General features: G+C 35.3%; 1 protein-coding gene across 1 annotated transcript in view; it reads left to right on the forward strand.

The window, feature by feature from the left end:
* TMEM135 (transmembrane protein 135) overlaps positions 1 to 20,418 on the forward strand; it is a 223,463-nt gene that overhangs the window by 8,819 nt on the left and 194,226 nt on the right. Inside the window, exons 2-3 of the mRNA XM_041729721.1 lie at positions 14,249 to 14,376; positions 16,843 to 16,935. Coding sequence (XP_041585655.1) covers positions 14,249 to 14,376; positions 16,843 to 16,935 — 221 coding nt within the window. The remainder of the gene's footprint in view (positions 1 to 14,248; positions 14,377 to 16,842; positions 16,936 to 20,418) is intronic.

Raw genomic sequence — 20,418 nt, forward strand, 5'->3', positions numbered from 1 at the left:
AAGCTTTAACAACCAACTTCTCTGGCCACACCCAGAGATTTATAGAGATAGGTTGTGGGGTGGGTATGTGCAAGAGAGCACACAGAAAGCACATAATCATGGGTTGGGGTCAGCATGTATTCAATAGTGACCCTGGGCAGGGAAGGAGATGTGTGGGGTGTGGTGTTCTAGGCATTCTATTGCTATCAGGGCTTTTCTTGTCTGGTGGCTGGAATGTTCCAGTCCTTGCAAAGTAACTTCTTCAGTGACTCAAGAAAGTGTGATTAGAAATAACACAATAGCCAGTCTTGTCTATTTCTGATCTTAACTGTTGAAATTTATAGTTGAGCAACAGGGCTCACGGACAATCCTGTTACAAGAGAAGGCAGATTGAGGTATAATTGAGTTCTTAATCACCATTTATTTTTTCAAATATCTTAACTAGAGACAAATTTCTGCAAAATACTTAAATCTGCACAACACAAAAAGGGAACTGGAGTGGAGGCAGGGAATGATTATGCAGAGTGAAGGAAACTAACATTTTAAGGTGCTTACTATATGCTTGTTACTCTGCTGGGTGCTTTATATTTGTCATCTATTTAAAAAGTACTGACATGTTGGAAGAAAGAAAATGTAACATTGGCTGCACACGTGGCTGGTGCTGTTTTCCTCTGTTGGGATTATTTCTTTTTACTTAGAGATTTAGTGGTATTCATGTTGTGTTTCCATTGTCTTTCATCTTTGGCTCTTGTAGACTAGGAATGTAGTTTCTACCTCTGGAGCCATCATCATGCCTAATTCAGTCTTCCCCTAGGTTAGGTCACTGATTTGTGTATATACCAAATTTATGAATATCCTATGAGGTTGTTTATATAGCTCAGTTGTGTTTTTCCTTGTATTTTTGTATTTTTTTCTTTCATGATGGGCAGACTGAACTCCTATAGGGGGTAGCAAGTCATAAATTTGTATTTGTAACATCCACTACAGCTAAATGATATTTGTCCTCATTTGGAATAGTCTGACTTCCAATATGAGGTATGGTGGTTAAGAGCACGGTTTCTGGAGCCACTTCCTTGAGGTCAGTCCCTGCTCTGCTACTTTGTGTAGCTACTTTGTGTAGTTGTGTGGCTTTGGGCAACTTAATCTCTTTGTGCCTAGGTTTTCTTATGAAAGGGGGTAACGATCATGCCCATCTTGTAGACTCCTGTGAAGACTGAGTTAACATTTGTATGCTGTTTAGAGCAGTACCTGGCACAATAGTGTTTGTTAAATTAATAAATATTCTGTTTGTAAAATATTTAAAAAATATAAATTCATTATGCAATTTTCTTCAAGCAGTTCTCAGTATGGGATAATTTTGCCTTCTAGAAGACATTTGGCAATACCTGTAGACATTTTTGGTTGTCACAGCTCATTTTTGGTTGTCACAGCTGCTGGCATTTAGAGAATAGAAGACAGGGGATGCTCTAATCATCTTATAAAATATAGGATAGTCCTCTACAACAGCAGATGACCTGGCCCCAAATGTTGATAGTGTCAAGATTGAGAGACCCTGCTTTAAATAAATCATTACCTGCTAGCGATTACTTAGAGAAAAATTAAATACATAAAACATGAAACCAATTCTTTCTCATTGTGAAGAATTCTTATTTCTGAAAGGAGCTAGATTTGTCAGCTCCTCTAGAAATAATCTTCTAGAAGTTAGTGGGCAAGTGCTGAGGCTAAGAAAGACTGCTGAATTAGGAGTTTGGTGCTAGTAAAGGTGAGATCATGGGGTTAGCCACTGTGAGGGTTTTGCATTCCCACCAACAATGCACAGGGTTCCTTTTTCTCCATATCTCGCCAACAATTGTTATTTCTTGTGCTGTTGGTTATAGCCATTCTGACAGGCGGTAGGTGATACCACATTGTAGTTTTGATTTGTATTTCTTTGATGATAAGTGATGATGATCATCTTTTCATTTGTCGCCCCTCTGGATGTCTTTTTTTGGAGAAATGTCTGTTCATGTTTTCTGCTCATTTAAAGTAGGTTATTTGGTTTTTTGGGTGGTAAGTTTTATAAGTTTTTTATATATTTTGGATACTAACCCTTTATTGGATATGTCATTTGCAAATATCTTCTCCCGTTCCATAAGTTGTCTTTTAGTTTTGTTGATTGTTTCTTTTACTATGCAGAGCTTTTTATTTTGATGTAGTCCCAATAGTTCATTAAAATTTTTTTTTAAAGATTATATTTGTTTGAGAGAGAGAGAGAGAGAGACAGCCAGCATGAGTGGGGGTAGGGCCAGAGGGAAAAGCAGGGATGGCATTAAATGTATAGATTGCTTTGAGTAATATAGTCATTTTAATAATATTTGTTCTTCCAATCCATGAGCATGGAGTGTCCTTTCTATTTCTGTGTTGTCTTTAATTTCTTTCAAGTGTGTTTTATAGTTTTCAGAGTATAGGTCGTCTGTTGATGTAAGTGAGGTGTTAAAGTTCCCTACTATTATTTTATTATTATTAATTAATTCCTTTGTGTTATTAACTGTTTTATATATTTGGGTGCTCCCATGTTGGGTGCATAAATATTTACAATTGTTATATCTTATTGTTGGGTTGTTTCTTTTATTACTATATAGTGGCCTTCCTTGTCTTGTTACAGCCTTCATTTTAAAGTCTGCTTTGTCCAGTATAAGTATTATTACTCCAGCTTTCTTTTGACATGCATTTGCATGGTAAATGTTTCTCCATCCTCTCATTTTCATTCTGCAGGTGTCTTTGGATCTAAAATGATTTTTTTTGGAAGCAGCATATAGATGAGTTTTGTTTTTACATCCATTCTGTCACCTTATGTTTTTTGGTTGCAGTGTTTAGTCCATTTGTATTCTAAGTAATGATGGAAGCGCTGAGTTCTCTAAATCTATTCTGTTTTGCATAATTCTTTTTTCTCTCTTTTGTTTGGGTTGATTAATTCTCATTAGTCTGTCTTCTAGATCATTAATTTGTTCCTCTGCTTCTTCCAGCTTGCTGTGATTGCATTAAGTATGTTTTTAATCTCATCTATTGCATTCTTCATCTCAGATTGGTTCCTTTTTATTTCTGTATTAAGGGTCTCACTAATGTCTTCCACCCTTTTTCATGTCCAGTGAGTATTATTATGAGGATCATTTCTTTTTAAAGATTTTATTTGTTTATTTGACAGAGAGAGCACAAGCAGGGAGGATAGCCGGCAGAGGAAGAGGGAGAAACAGGCCTCCCACTGAGCCTGATATGGGGTTCAACCCCAGAACCCTGAGATCATGACCTGAGCCTAAGGCAGATGCTCAACCAACTGAGTCGCCCAAGTGCCCCGGATCATTTCTTTAAATATTCCATGATGCATGTTACTTATATCTGTTTGCTTAGACTGCCAGCAATGGCCTTCTCCTGTCCTTTGATTTCTCTGAATCTCTGTGCCTTTTTCTGTGTGTAAATGAAAGTCAGCTAGAACTCCCATTCTATGACTTATGAAGAAGAGGCCCTGCCCTATTATGTAGTGTTCTTTCTTCCCCAGGGCCTGGTGCTTCTGAGAGCATCTCCCTTGTGTGCTGTGTGTGCTATGGTTTTGTGTAGCAGAAGCTCTGCAGAGGTTCTTTTTGCCTGTTTTGGTCAGTTTGCCTGTTTTGCCTGTTTGGTCTCTGGCCTGAATGTAGCATGTTTTAACTAGGTGTACTCTGGTCTGCTTGTGAAATGAGACCGGTTGTTACTGCTGCTGGAACTGGGTGGGGCCTTGCATAACTCCTGGGATGGGAGACATTGTGTGTGCCCAGGTTTAAACCTATCTTCTGGGGAAAGGGGCCTGTCACACTGGGACTGAGACAAGTATGAGTGGGAAGGGCCATTCCTCTGGAACACTGTGTGTGTGCATGGGGTGGTTGCAGGTTTTGTGTAAGCAAGTTACATCATAGTGAGTGTTGGTGTTGTGTTGTTTGCCACAGGTAGTCCTGTGCTTATTCCGAGGGGCAGGGGAGGGAAGTGGCACCTGGTAGTTCCTTTTTTTCCAGAGTGATCTTTCCCGTAATGCTGTCTCTTTAGTACATACTCTGAGATGAGCAGATAACCTGCCCACTCAGTACCCCAAGTGCTCTTCAGATCACTGTTTCCATGCTCTATGTCTGTGGGCTGTTGGCCCTGTCTTTTCTCTAAGAGCAGCCCCAGTGCTTCTGGGACAAGCCTTTTCATGTCTAGAGATGACTTTCAGCCCTACTGGTTGCAAGAACTCACAATATTCAGCCCTTCTCAATTTCCAGGCCGATTTCTCTGGTTATTTGTTTTTCCTGTGCGCTCCCCTGTTTGTTAGTCTGTCTCTTATCTTTGTGACAGTGGCTCCTTCCCCACCACAGTGGCCACTGTTTCCCAAGCCCCTCTCCGAACTTCCTGCCTTCTTTGATGTGGTCTCTTCTTTACCTTTATTAGTAACGTTGCTTCTGCCAGTCTTCAGGTCAATTCCTGGGATATTTAGGATGATTTGATAGTTATCTAGTTGTGTTAATGGGATAATGTGAGCCTAGGGTCCTCGTACTCTGCTGCCAAATTCCCCTCCTTCGAACATGGAATATCTTGTCATTTATTTGTGTCTTTATGTTCTTTGACTTAATTAAAGTCTATTCTGTCTTGTATAAGTATAGTCACCTGCTTCTCTTTTGGTCACTATTAGCATGGAATATCTTTTTCCCATTCGTTTACTTTCAATTTATGTGTATCCTGAAAGCTAAAGAGAGCCTTTTGTAGGCAGCATTTTGTTGTGTCTTCTTTGTTCTTAAATTTAATTTTATCATTATTTTAATCCATTTAGCCACTCTGTGTTTTGATAGGATTATTTAATGGATTTACATTTAAAACTATTATTGTAATTATTTTTTAAAGATTTTATTTATTTATTTGAGAGAGATAAGTACAAGAGAGAGCATGAGCAAGGGGAGAGGCAGACTTCCCCGCTGAGCAGGTAGCCCGATGTGGGGCTCAATCCCAGGACTCTGGGATCATGACCTGAACTGAAGGCAGATGCTTAACCAACTGAGCCCCCAGGTGCCCCATTTAAAACAATTATTAATGGGAAGTACTTACTGTTGCTATTTTGTTCATTGTTTTTTATTTTGTAGTTCCTTTGTTCTTCTCTTGCCATTTTCCTTTGTGATTTGATTATTTTTATTATTTTTTTTTGTCGTGGCTGCTTTGATTTCTTTATTTTTTTTATATCAACTGTAGGTTTTTGCTTTGTGGTTACTATGAGGCTAATATAAAACATTTATAAATGTTTGAGCTGATAGCTTCAATCACATACGAAAACTACACTTTATTCCCCATCTCCATTTTATGTTTTTGTAGTCACAATTTTTTTATATTATCTGTTAATAAATTATTAAGCGATAGTAATTTAAATACTTTAGCTTTGATTTTTATTTTATTTTGTTTTATTTTTTTTTAAAGCATGGTGGGTTTGTTTTTTTTTTTTAAGATTTTATTTATTTATTCATAGAGATGCAGAGAGAGAGAGAGAGGCAGAGACACAGGCAGAGGGAGAAGCAGGCTCCATGCAGAGCCTGACATGGGACTCGATCCAGGGTCTCCAGATCACACCCTGGGCTGCAGGAGGCGCTAAACCGCTGCGCCACCAGGGCTGCCCTGATTTTAATTTTAGAGTTAGTACTGTCAGTACTTTTGAATTGATACTGTAACAGCACCATTACAGTATTAAAATATCTGACTATATATTTGTGTGAATTTGACTATGCACTATCTTCATCAGGGAGTTTTATATTTTCATGTTTTTATGATATTAATTAATGTCTTTTCATTTAAGCTTGAGGAACTTTCTTTTGTTTCCTATAATATAGTTCTAGTGGTGATGTACTCAGCTTTTGTTTTTTTGCAAAAGTTTTTATGTCATGTTCTGAAGGACAGCTTTGGCAAATAAGGTATTCTTGGTTGGCAGCTTTTTTCTTTCAGAAATTTGAATTTTTCATTCCACTCTTTTCTGGCCTACAAGATTTCTTCTAAGAAATTCACTTATTCTTTTGAGGTTCTTTTGTATATGATGATTTGCTTTTCTCGTACTGCTTTCAGAATTCTTTCTTTGGTACACTTTGGTACCTGATGAGGTCTGAGTAATGTATAGAATTGTTTTGCATCACTATACTGTATACTTGAAACTAATATAACACTGTTTGGTAACTGTACTGGGATTAAAATTTAAAAAAATTTCTTTGACCTTTGAGAATTTGATTATGATATATCTAGGTGAAAATCTCTCTATAGTTAATATAGTTGGGGCTCTTTGGACTACATGGTTTTGAATGTCTGTTTCCTTCTCCAAATTAGGGGAGTTTTTCAGTCATTGTTTCCTTAAGTAAGGTTTCTGTTGTTTTTCTCTTTCTCTGCTTGTTCCAGGATTCCCTTAATGCTTATTTATTTGATTTGTGTCCCATAATTCTTGTAGACTTTTTAAACTCTTTTTTAACCTTTTTTCTTTTTGTTTCTCCATCTGGGTAATTTCAAATAACCTGTCTTTGACCTCAGTGATTCTTTCTTCAGCTTGACCTAGTCTGTTGTTGAAGCTATCTGTGGAATATTTTTCTGTTTTGTCATTATTTTCTTCAGCTCCAGAATTTCTTTTTTCTTTTCTTTTCTTTTCTTTTCTTTTCTTTTCTTTTCTTTTCTTTTTTTTCTTTTCTTTTCTTTTCTTTTCTTTTTTTTCTTTCTTTTTCTTTTCTTCTTTTCTTTTCTTTTCTTTTCTTTTCTTTTCTTTCTTTCTTTTCTTTTTTCTTCTTTTCTTTTCTTCTCTCTTCTCTTCTCTCCCTTCCCCCTCCTCTCTTTCCTTTCCTTTCCTTTCCTTTCCTTTTTCCTTCCTTCCTTCCTTCCTTCCTTCCTTCCTTCCTTCCTTCCTTCCTTCCTTCCGTTTTCATCTTTGTTGAACTTCTCATTTTGGTCATGTATTGTTTTTCTGATTTCATTTAGTCGTCTGTGTTCTGTTGTATTTACTGAGGTTTTTTATGATGATGATTTTGAAGTCTTTGGCAATTCATAGATCTCTGTTTTCTTAAGGTTGGTTACCGGTGCTTTATTTTATTCCTTTGTTTTTCCGATTATTGTATTCCTTGTGGCTTCATTTTGGTATGTTTGCATTTGAAGAAGTAGGCATTATTTCTAGTCTCCAGACTGTGGCTCCTGCAATGAAGTCCTTCCATGTAGACTGTCCAGAGATTTTGGGTAGGTTTTCTGGGCAAGCCTGTGCATGGGTTTGCTATTGCAGTCTTTAAGCAGGCTAGTCTGGTGTTTAGGGGTGAGTCTAGAGCCTAGGTTCAGTGGCATGGGCCTTCTGCTTGGGCCCATTGGGGCAGGCCTGGTGGCTCAGATTTTGGTGTTGAGCCTGAAGCCTCAGTCCCTGGAACAAGACTGGAGCCTGGGTTCTTGGGAGTTAGCCTGGAGTTAGCATATGGTTTGTGTGGGTTGGCCTTGTGTCCTTCTTCACTAGGGCAGGCCTGGCTCCATAATTTGTGATGAAGTTGGATGCTTACCTCACTTTTAGTGGATGGATGTCTCACTGAACACGGGGTTGCCTGGACTTGGAGATTGTCTTTCCTACACTTTTCAGTGTGTCTTATTTCTGTGTTCCATCCAGGTGCTGTAATCTCTCACCTGGAATCCTTAGCTTTTGTGAGGGTATTTTCGTGAAGGTATTTTCATGCTTGGGTAGTTATTTAAATTGTTGTTTCTGCAAGAAGTTGAGTGATGGAAACTGCTATTTGGCTGATGTCATTCCTGTGTCATTTAATTTAATCTCTTTAATAAGTGAGGAAACAAATTTAAAGAATTACATCCAAACAAGGATCTTTCATAGAAATTGTTAGTTGTAGAGCTAAAATTAAAAATCATATCTCATGATTACTTTGTACTCTATCATGGCGTTTATTTCTATCTCTTGTTTAGATTATTTTTTCTATAATCCCATTTTCTCCTACTTGTTTATCTCCCACCAATTTTACATGTGTGTGTCATATGCTTATTGTAGATTGTCTGGAAATACCCCCAAACAAAAAGAAGATTAGAGTAATCTGTTGCCACAATCAGAGATAACCAATGCATAACATTCTCATATTTGTTCCATATGTTCATTAAAAAATACTATTTTGTAGTCTGCATTTTCACTTTATGTATTTTGATTTATTTTTTCCTAGTTATTACATAATCTTCTAAAACTAGATTATGTAACTAAAATAAATACAGGTTTATGTTTTAATCATAGTGCTTAAATGGTTGTAAGCGAATTTGGAAAATTCATAATTAGTGAATTCCATAATTAGACTAATTACATAATTAGTGTGGAATTTCTTGGTCAAAACTGAAGAACATTAGGACATATTTTTACCATAAAATATGTTTATGAAGGTGACTGTGGATGTCTGATAATGATTTTATATACATGTGCTCTTGCTATATGGTATGTGCAATTACTGTCACATTATTTGGTAAGATCAGTGTTTCCTAACCTTTTTTTACACTGTACCATGCTATGGCATACCTAGAAAATGAAAATAATTGTGTGCCATGTTCGGGAAAACTGAGATGTTTATTACTGTGCTCTGTTATCTAATAGGCCTGATTACCCAAACTGTCGAGAGGATCAGTTTTTTTGGTTATTTGTAAGCAGTGGTTGGAAGCCCTGGGTTAGAGCACAATGATGATAAGGTCCTACGTTACTTCTCACATTTTGTGTAAGATTTTCCCTGTTTCTCACAATAGACTGTTCAATTTGGTGTACCAATATTGCAAATATATATAATTTATCCACTTCATTGTTAAGGATATTTAGTTTTCTGCAGTATTTGTAATTATAGATAGTGTTATGTGAATATGACTTTTGGTGAACGTAAGCACTTGTATTTTCTGAGTGTATATACCTAGGAGAGGAATTACTGTATTAATAGGGTAAGGATACATTTAATTTCATTAGATAGTAAAGTAAGTCTTCAGCTTTACATTCCCACCAGCAATGTATGAAAATTCCAGTTTTTTCCATTCCCATCAGTACTTTGCATTATCAGTTCTTTTTATTTTAGTCATTCTGATGTGTTTGTGGTGTTATTTCCTTGTGCAATGAAGACTAATGATGATGAGCATATTTCATTTACATATTGGCTCTGTGAATAACTGCTTCTTTTTCTTTTTTTTTTTAAATTTTTTTTTTAATTTTTATTTATGATAATCACAGAGAGAGAGAGAGAGAGGCAGAGACACAGGCAGAGGGAGAAGCAGGCTCCATGCACCGGGAGCCTGATGTGGGATTCGATCCCGGGTCTCCAGGACCGCGCCCTGGGCCAAAGGCAGGCGCCAAACCGCTGCGCCACCCAGGGATCCCTTTTTTTAATTTTTTCTTTTTTTTTTTTTTTAATTTTAACTGCTTCTTTTTCTTAATGGAACTTTTTATTTTGAGATGATTGTAGATTCTTACGCAGTTGTAAGAAGTAATGGAGAGAGATTCCCTGTACTTTTCATTTGGTTTCTCCTAATAGTATCATCTTGTAAAATGATAGTAAAATATCACAACCAAAATATTGCCATTGATAGAGTCAAGATATAGAACATTTTCATTACCAGAAGGATCCCTCATGTTGCACTTTTATAGCAATACCTGCTTCCCTCCCACGCACCTCCTCTTAATCCCTGGCCACCATTACTTTGTTCTTCATTTCCATATTTTGGCATTTCAAGAATGTTATGTAAATGAAATCATGCATTATGCAGTGTTTTGGGATTGGCCTTTTTTACTTAGCATATTTTTTAGAAGATTGATCAAGATTGTTCCATGTAAGGGCACCTGAGTGGCTCAGTGGTTGAGCATCTGCCTTCAACTCACTTCGTGATCACAGGGTCCTAGTATCAAGTCCTGCATTGGGCTCCCCACAGGGATCTTCTTCTCCCTCTGCCTGTGTCTCTGCCTCTCTCTGTGTCTCACATGAATAAATAAATAAAATCTTTAAAAAAGATTGTTCCATTTATCACTCACTTTTTTTTTTTCGTAGCTGTAGTAGTCTCTTGTGTGAATACTCCACTGTTTTTAAATCATTCACTTCTTCAAAGACATATGGGTTGTTTCTGGGTTTTGACTATTATATAAAAGAGCTGCTATAAACATTTGTGCACAGATTTTGTATGAACATACATTTTCATTTCTCTAGGATAAACACCCTGGACTGTAGTTCCTGGGTGATATGATAGTTGCTTGTTTATTTTTTCAAGAAACTCTCAAACTGCTTTCCAGAATGGCTGTGCCATTTCTCATTCTCCCTAGTAATGCATGAGTGATCCAGTTTCTCTGCTTTCTTGCTAGAATTTGGTGTTTCCAGTATTTTAAAACCTTAGCCTTTCTGATGTTGTGTAGTGATAGCTCATTGTAGTTTTAATTTGCATTTCTTTAATGGCTAGTATGTTTGTCTGCCATTTGTATGTCTTCAGTGAAATATCTATTCATATCTTTGCCACTGTTTAATTGCATTACTTTTTTACTGTTGAGTTTTGAGATTTCCTTATATATTCTAGATACTAGTCCTTTGCAGGATATCTAGTTTACAAGTATTTTCTCCCATTCTGCAGTTACTCTTTTTATTTTTAACACCTCTCTCAAAGAGAAGAAGTTTCAATTGTAAAGTGTAATTTACAGTTTTTCCTTTTATGAATTATGCTTTTGACCTCATGTTTAAGAACTCTTTGCCTAGTTTTAAATCCCTAAGATTTTCTTTGATTTTTGTCCCTAAAATTTTATAGCTTTATATTTTACATTTGTGTCTATAGTCCATTTTGAATTAAATTTTGTGTGAACTGTGAGACTTAGGTTGAGGTTGTTTTTTAATTTTAATTTTAAAATTTTCTGGCCTATGGACATCCACTTGCTCCAGCACCATTTGTTGAAGTCTTTTGTTAGAAGTATTTAAGTGGGTCTGTTTCTAGGTTCTCTATTCTGTTTCATTAACCTACTTGTGTATTTCTCTGCTAATATCACAAAGCCTGATTGCTCAATGAATATGTCTTAAAATTGAGTGGACTGATTCACTTTATTCTCTTTTTCAAAGTTGTCTTAGCTCTTATAATTTCTGTTTTTCTGTATAAATTTCAGGATAATCTTGCCTATATCTATCTGGAAAAATCTTTCTGATACTGTGATAGGAATTGTGTCACTTTAGGGAGAATTGACATGCTGCTTCTTCTAGTCCACAAACATTTATTTACTCCAGCTTTGCTTTCTTTTATCAACATTGTGTAGTTTCCAGCATACAAATCCTATTCAGGTAGATTTTTCTTAGTATTTTATTTATTTTTTTTTGATGACTTATAAATGCTGTATTTTTAATTTTTGTATACATATGTTGATTGCTCTTGTATAGAAATACAAATGATTTTTTAAAAAAAGATTTTATTTATTTGAAGAAAGAAATGGGGAGGGGCAGAAAGGGGGAGGGGGAGAGAGAGCGAGAGAGAGAGAGAGAGAGAGAGAGAGAGAGAGAGACACTCCCCCCTGAGTAGGAAGCCCCATAGATGCAGGGCTTGTTCTTAGGACCTGGAGATCATGACCTGAACCAAAGGCAGATGCCTAAACTGACTGAGCCACCCAGACACCCCTACAAATGTTTTTGTATGTTTATCTGTATCCTGTGCCTTTGCTGAGCGGCCTAATTAATTCTAGGAGGAGGTTGAGTTTTGTTTGTTTTGTATATTGTTTGGGATTTTCTGTGTAGACAATCAAGTTATTTGCTAACAGGGATAATTTTATTTCTTCCTTTCTAGGAATAGAGGGGATTTTTTTTTTTAACTACTTGAATATATAACAGAGTAGCAGATTCTGCCCATTGTTAAGTGTAAAATGAAAGAGATGTTACATTCCAAAACCTGAAGATACTAGGAGACCATTAGAACTGATGATACTGTTGCGGTGCATGGCTGGTTTAGTTGGTGGAGTATATGATTGATCACACGGTTATAGGTTCGAGCCCCACATTGGGTGCGGAGATTAACCTAAAAATAAAAAATCTTAAAAAAAAAAAAAAAAAAAAAGAACCAGTGAGATGGTTGAGGATCAGGGAGTGATTGAAAATGACACTGTTTTGTTCCTGAGTAATTGGGTGGGTGTAATAAGGTGGGAAACTCATAAGTAAAAGCATTTTAGGGAAATACAATGAGTTCTACTTTGGACATGCTGATTTTTTAAATGTCTGTGCTACATATTTCTCGATGCATCCAATAGTTACTTGAAAGATGGATTAAGAAATTAGGGAAGAGTTTGGAGTTATAAGAATTCCTACTTTGAAATGATAGATGATGCCATGGGACAGAACATATGTGGGTGAGTAGCAATCTGAGGAAGAAAGGCCAACAACGGAAACACATTTAGAGATATGATGGGAAAATGAAAAGAATGCATTGTCAGGGAAACTATAGAAACCTCTCCTGTCAAAATTCCACCTATTTATCAAGATTCATCTTAGAAAGATCAGTGATACCTTCCAGACATCATCACCTGCCCAGTCCTATCTCCTTTTGGTCATTCCCCAATGTATATTTCTTTTTTTGTAAGATTTTTTTATTTATATATTCATGAGAGAGAGAGAGAGAGAGAGAGAGGCAGAGACATAGGCATTGGGAGAAGCAGACTCCATGCCAGGAGCCCGACGTGGGACTGGATCCCGGGACTCCAGGACCACGCCCTGGCCCAAAGGCAGGCACCAAACCGCTGAGCCACTCAGGGATCCTCCCCAATGTATATTTCTATAGCAGTTTCTTTTTCCTCTAGTCTAGCTTTTCACGATATTATAGTGTCTTGTTTATCAAGATTTTATGTTCCTTGAAGGCAGAGATTAGATTTTATTCATCATTGTTTTTTCTGTGTATGGTGCAATTCTTAGTAACAGTTTAATTGAATGAAGTAGGAGATGATCTGTTTCAGAGGTTTCAAAGGGATGGAGTAAGAAAAGAACTGAGAAGAGGCCGTTAGATTTGTTAATCATGGACCTTAGGAAAAGTGTTACGTGCAAGTGAACAGAGAGTTCTCTAGTCTTCTTTCAAGTCAGTGTTGCCCTTCCTTACAACTCCTCCCTTATTCCCTAATTATGTGGTTTTAACTTTTGTTCCTTTGATACATTGTTTTATCATGATGGAAAAATATTTTTTTCAGGTGGCCTGTGAAAATTCTGTTTTTACAAATATAGCTCATATCCCTTTCACAATTCTGCTGCCTACACACATATTTATGTATGTGTATATATAATATACACACATATATAAGATTTTATTTATTCATTTTTTGCACACACGTGTGAGAGCAAGTGTGAGCACTTGCATGAGGGTGGGGGAGGGGCAGAGGGCAGAATCCCTCCCATGGAGCAGGGAGCCTGATGTGGGACTTGCTCCTAGGCACCTGGGATCATGACCTGAGCTGAAGGCTGATGCTTAATCGACTGAGCCACCTAGGTGCCCCAAATATATTTTCAATCTAAATTTAAAAGATAAGTCATGAAAACTTATAGGATGATACTCTGAAATATTTTTGTGACAAACTTCTGTACAGGATTCTGCACACATCCTCTGTGCAGATGCTTGTTCCTGTTTCTGTGTTCTGATAACATCGTGGCATCAGTCTATTGTAGAATAGTAGACTAGATTCTTAGTCTGTGTTTTTCAGGCCCCCTCCCCCCTTTTTTTTTAATGGGCTCCAGTGGGCCAGAAATCATTACTTTTATTTTTTACTTTTTGTATTTGTTGCATGGTTTTGTCACATAGTAGTTGTGTTTAGATACTTGAATGAATTTCTTTGGTTTCTATCACTGAGAATATCCAGGCTGATAATATCTGTAAAATAATTTTGTTTTGGCATTCAATTTCTATTTGAATTGCGCTTTAATTTTTCCACTTAAAAATGTATTCCATTATTCAGTTTAAAACTGCTTTCAAAAAAAAAAAACTGCTTTCAAGGCATTATAAATATTTACCACAACGTTTAGAAGTTATTTTTTATGACCTATATTGTAATTTCTTGGTGTGTATTTTACCCATTAGATCTTCAATAAATTAAAGTGTCTTTTTTTTCCCCAGAAATTATCTTTTTGTAAAGGAGCCAGTAAAATACCAGTTTTTTTTTTAAATACCAGTTTTAGCTTTACTTTTAAAATATATGCTATTATTCAGTACCTTTCACCTAAAAGCTAATTTAAGTGGGAAACGTTGGTTGAATTAAACAAAAAAGCCTTTCTCTTTCCAGATTGCAGCAATTCTCCGGAAACGAAAATTAGACTATTATTTACACAAACTACTCCCTGAGATCCTACAATCTGCTTCATTTCTGACTGCTAATGGGGCCTTGTATATGGCTTTCTTTTGCATTTTAAGGTTGGTACTCATAATCACCACTGGAGATTAATGTGTTCCTTTGTTGAAACTGAAACAAACGGATGTTTTTACCAATGTTGTGCAGGTCATTGCTTGTATATCTTTTTCTCTCTTGGATTACATTTATTTATCTCAAAGAAACCTTGTTAAAACAGGAGTTGTGGGCCTCTTGGTCTAAAGATGCAATATAAACCTCAAATTATTGTAATGATTATATAGCAGAAGTGCTTTGGTATATCATGTGTTTTCTGAGGCCTACTGTACTTACCAAGTTGTTGATTAGGATTTCTTAATTTTTTGGTTTCATGGATCAGGAATTCAAAGCAGCTGTCTCTGATATAGGTAAGGTCCAGATGCAGTGAATAGACTTCAGAGGGAGTATAAAATGCTTGTATTTATATGTAAAACAGTAAATAACTTCTAGCTTATCCTAGTGATGAAACTTTTGGTCTGATTAAGTCTTGATTACCTATGTCACATACTTTCTATGATTTAGATGCAGTTAAAATTCAGTTTTTAGTGCTGTGATATACCTAGCATGTTGATTATATATTTACTTCTTATCTTTATCCCCAGTGATTGTTGAAAATCCAAACTAGGGTTTTTCTTAAATCTGTCAAACTGAAATATAAATTTATATTTTTCTCATATTCATGTTGCTCAGAGCAATTCTGGGGGTATACATTAACTGCAATTAAAAAGATAATTTTCAGATGTCTTTTACAGATTTTTTTCCCTCAATACACTAATCATTATAAACTTTTAGATTATGCAGAAAATAAATGATAAGCTTTATGCTACTGAGAAAAATCATGCCTTTAACTTGAAAATGTTTGTAGGAAGCTCTTTGTCATATGTTCTCTGGAACGTTTCTAATACTTTTCACACACTAAAAATCAAGTTTTAAGATAATTGGGTTTTAAAATACTGCAATAATCATAAGTTGCTTTGGTAGCATATTTCTTTATGTTCTGTGAACCTGTTTGGTAAATTGTAGAAGTGCAAAGCACATTGAATTTATAGTTAAAATACTTATAATAACATCTGTGTTCCTCATGTAAATGATGCCTTGAGTTATTTTTCTTTAATTTTTATATTCAGTAACTTCTTAGGGCCTTTGTGTATTTTATTTTGAAGGGAGAATTGCTTCTGGTTTTCTCAGGCTGAAGGTTTCTGATGTTCATTTTAGAAATACCCATGTTCTGTAGTTTTTCTAATTCTTCTAAAGCTAAGCTCAGTTAAAAATATAATTTCACCAGTGATTCTTAATCCTTATGTATATGTTCATACATTTTTTCTTATAATGTGTTATTTAACAGCCAACTTTGTTCAGATAATTGCAAATTTTATGTGCTGCTTCTCCCTGTCTTAGGATCATATTGTCTCTCTCTCTCTCTCTTTTTAAAATATTTTATTTATTTATTCATGAGAGATACAGAGAGAGAGGCAGAGACAGAGGCAGAGGGAGAAGCAGGCTCCATGCAAGGAACCCGATGTGGGACTGAATCCCGGGACCTCAGGATCATGCCCTGAGCCAAAGGCAGACGCTCAACCGCTGAGTCACCCAGGCGTCCCTCATATTGTCTTTGAAAGAAAAAAAATCTTGCTGACATTTCCAAATATCTTTTTTTTGGTCTCTTTAAAAACCCAAGCAGTTAATGGCCATTTCTACTGAGTGAGACACTATGTAGATTCTTACTTTAAAGGGACATATTCTAGTAAGTGGAAAATGATTTTATACCCAAAATTAAAAAATATAAAATACTTTAGTAACTACTATAAGGAAAAGTTATCAAGGATTGTAGAAGCAAAGAAAGGGAGACAGTTGTTGAATATTTTTCATGTGTTAAGACATAATAGTAGTCATAACAACAGTTAACATTTTTCTTGCACTTTCTATGTGCCATGTATGGTGCTGTATGAGATCGGTAATAATATTGTTCCCATTTGATAGATAAGGCAACAGAGAACAAAGAAGTTTTGCATAGTGAGTAATATTGGATTCAGGGAATGTCTGAATGAATATGATTGACTAAACTATTGGAAGGAGAGATACCTGTTAGCTTGCTGTTGTAACAACCAGAATAAGAAATGGTGAGGGTCTTAACTGAGCAAGGGGTAGGGGTAGCAGGTTGGAGAGGAATTTGAGAGATAAATTGTGTATGGAAAAATTCAAGAGGATGATTTAACATGTAGAGAAAAGGAAAAGGAGAAGCTATGGATGTCTCAAAGCATCACACCTGAGTGGGTAGGTAGTTTTGATCCCATTCACTTAGGAAAATAGAAGAGTGAGAGCAAGTTCATGGGGATAGGAAAGTGCACTAATGAGTTTGGTTATGAACATGTTGAATTTGAGGTGCTGTGGGACATTAGGTAGAGGGTGGACATAGAAGGGGAACTTCTATTCATAATAACTGAATTAACACAATAGAAATTTCATGCAAACATTCCAAATTTGAATTTCAGGAGGATACTTGGAAAATTCTACTCTTGGAGTCCTGGCTTTGGTGCCGCTTTGCCAGCATCTTATGTGGCCATTCTAATTGAAAGAAAAAGCAGGTAAAATTTTATATATCTATATATTTAAGAGAACTGATTTGCTGTCCTCCACTCCAACTAAAATTTTTTTAAACAACTATTTATTGTAGTCTGGGGATGAGAAGTATTTTCACATATGTTTTTAGTCTTACAAATATTTGATGGAAAATTTAATATTATATTAATATTAGTATTCGTGTTTATTAAGCCTGTAAAAATATAAAGATTTGCTTTATAGAACAACAGTACCCTTTGGTCTTTGTTTACTAAAAAATTAGAGAGTTCTCGAATGTGCCTAAGACATGGCATACACAAATCTAAAGATCTTTTTCAGAACTACAATATCATTATCACACCTAGGAAAATTAACAGTAGGTGTCTTTTCTCATCCACATCTGTAATTTGCTTCAAACTCATTGAGTGACCTCTGTTAAATTAATTATTATTTTTAAGGTGTCTTCTCATTTAAAAAATATTTTCGTTTACATAACGCTGAAAATGTTTCATGTAACATAATAAGATTTCTATAAAATGCTACAAACTGTTATGTAAATTATTCAGTCATGTAAATAGCTGAAGGTAAAACTTTTTCATAAAAGAATTTTTGCCGGGATGCCTGGGTGGCTCAGTGGTTGAACATCTGCCTTTAGCTCAAGGTGTGATCTCAGAGTCTGGGATTGAGTCCTGCATCAGGCTCCTTGCGGAGAGCCTGCTTCTCCTTCTGCCTATGTTTCTGCCTTTCTCTGTGTCTCTCAAGAATAAATAAAGTTTTTAAAAAAATTTTTTTGCCATTTCGTAAATAATCATTTTCATTGCTGGGACCTGCTTTGATTCCATCTCTATCCCACAGAGTCAAGATGGGGTCATGTTTTATTTTATTTTATTTTATTTTATTTTATTTTATTTTATTTTATTTTATTTTATTTATTTATTTTATTTTATTTTATTTATTTTATTTTATTATTTTATTTTATTTTATTTTATTTTATTTTTTTATATTTTATTTTATTTTATTTATTTATTTATTTTATTTTATTTTATTTATTTATTTATTTTATTTTATTTATTTAATTTATTTATTTATTTTATTTTATTTTATTTATTTTATTTTATTTTATTTTATTATTTATTTTATTTTATTTTTTTATTTTATTTTATTTATTATTTATTTTATTTTATTTTATTTTATTTTATTTTATTTTATTTATCCATGAGACACACACACACACACACAGAGGCAGAGACACAGGCAGAGGGAGAAGCAGGCTCCATGCAGGCACTCGATGTGGGACTGGATCCCCGGTCTCCAGGATCACAACCCAGCCGAAGGCAGCGCTAAACTGCTAAGCCACTAGGGCTGCCTGGGGTCATATTTTAATCAAAGGGTAACATATTAATCAATATTGAGTCATCATCCTATGAAGAAATTCATTATAATCACTTATCCCATAGTAGGAGTATAGATAGATCTTATCAGATAACCAAATATTTACTTAAACCACCTAAAGCCACTTTTAATGCCTACTTATTTATGTATTGTAATAGCGCCTAAATTTTTGCTGTCTGGACTTTTGGTTCTTTGCTTGTATCTTAATACAATTGGATTATTAATATTACTAAAATCACAGGACTGGTGGATATTATTACCCCAGCATCATCAAGTCAATATTGCTAGAAACATAGGATATCTCACCTGAGAGTACATACAGTACAGAATAGTACTGTGTATTAAGAGTGTAGATTCCGGAGCTGTACTTTCTGACTGGGGTAACTGGCTCTGGTACTTATTGTGTTACAACTTATTCTTTACCTGAAAAATGGAGAGAGTGATAATCTAGTCACATGGTTGTTCTGAGAATTAAAGGAATTAATATACATAAAATGCTTAGAACAGTGCCTGACACATAGTAAATGTTAACTGTTATTAATTTTTGCCCATAAACAATGAGAGAGTTATTCTGTTAATTGTTAACCTCCCAATTCTTTTAAAAATGTGAACATTTGTTTTAGAAATATGATTTCAAAATATGTAACCCATACATGAAACTTTAAGGGTACTTTAAACCAAGTTTGCTCTGATTTATTTATTTTTGGCACTTGAGCAATAAGAGCATTTTGAAATTATTTACCTACCCTTCAATAGAAAATGTTGAAATTGAACACTTGTGTAACCACCTAGAGTCAACAGTTGTTAAGATTTTGCTATTTTTACTTACTTGTAACTGCTTATATGTATGTGTGGTTGGGTGTGTGTATGAGAACCATTGTAAACATCTTGACACTTCTAAATACTTCATGCATATTTTAAAATAAGGATATTTTTCTGTGTAATTACACTATTCTCACATGTAAGAAAATTAACTATCATTCTCTAATACCATCTAGTCCATAGTGCCTTAAAAATGCTCTTATCACTGTTTTTTTGAACCACACTCTAATCAAAATTATGTATGGTATTATGTTTCCTTATTTTCTTTTAATCTAGCTTTATCTCCCCACTTTCCCCACATAGCATTGATTTATTGATGTGATCAGGCCAGTTATCTTGCATGTAAAACTTTTCTGGTTTTGTCTGAATTTTTTCCTCATGGAATCGTTTAATTGGTTCACTTGTATTACTGTAAACTGAAGTTCGGTCTGAAAACTTGATTATATTAAGATTGAACACTTGGTAAGCATATACTTCATAGATGATGCTGAGGCCATCAGGAGACCCATAGTTCCAAGTAATAGCAACTTTGTATATGTGATTAAAGTGGTAATCACTAGATCAAATAGGTTCAGTAAACCTATTATTTTGAGAGAATTAGCTGAGTGGATTTTTTGACATTCCACAGTCCTCGCTTTGCTAGAGTGAACCTGAGTTGATCATGGTATCATTTTTTGTGAATTGGCTAGTTGTTATATGTTTGTGTGTGTGTCTGTATGTATTCTTTATCAGGTTTGAGTGTCATTTACTTTATAAAGTAGTTCAGAAGTTTTCCTTCTTTTTTCTCTTGCTCTGGATTAGTTTAAGTAGCAATGAGTTTTCAGACCTTTGAGTATTTGGCCCATTTGTAAAATCTGGGCATGGTGACTCTTCTGGGGGTGGTAGTTCTTAGAAAGTTATCAGTTTCCTCTATGGAATTGATCTATTTAAACTTTGAGCTCACTCAATAGAGAGGCTCAGTAACTTTCTCTAACAGCTAGAAAGTTCTGTCTGTTTCCCAGAAAGTATCTATTTTATAAGGATTCTTATATTAACATGGAGTTGTACAGAGTAGTCTTACAATTTGATTGAATTTTGTTTTCAGTGATGACTTTTCAACTTACTTATTTTGTGTGATTGTGCCATTTCCCTTTTTTAACTAAGTTAGGTAGTAATTTTTTTTTTTTAAATTTTTATTTATTTATGATAGTCACAGAGAGAGAGAGAGAGGCAGAGACACAGGCAGAGGGAGAAGCAGGCTCCATGCACCGGGAGCCTGATGTGGGATTCGATCCCGGGTCTCCAGGATTGCGCCC

The sequence above is a fragment of the Vulpes lagopus genome, chromosome 15, assembly GCF_018345385.1.
Source record: "Vulpes lagopus strain Blue_001 chromosome 15, ASM1834538v1, whole genome shotgun sequence".
Classification (NCBI taxonomy): Eukaryota; Metazoa; Chordata; class Mammalia; order Carnivora; family Canidae; genus Vulpes; species Vulpes lagopus.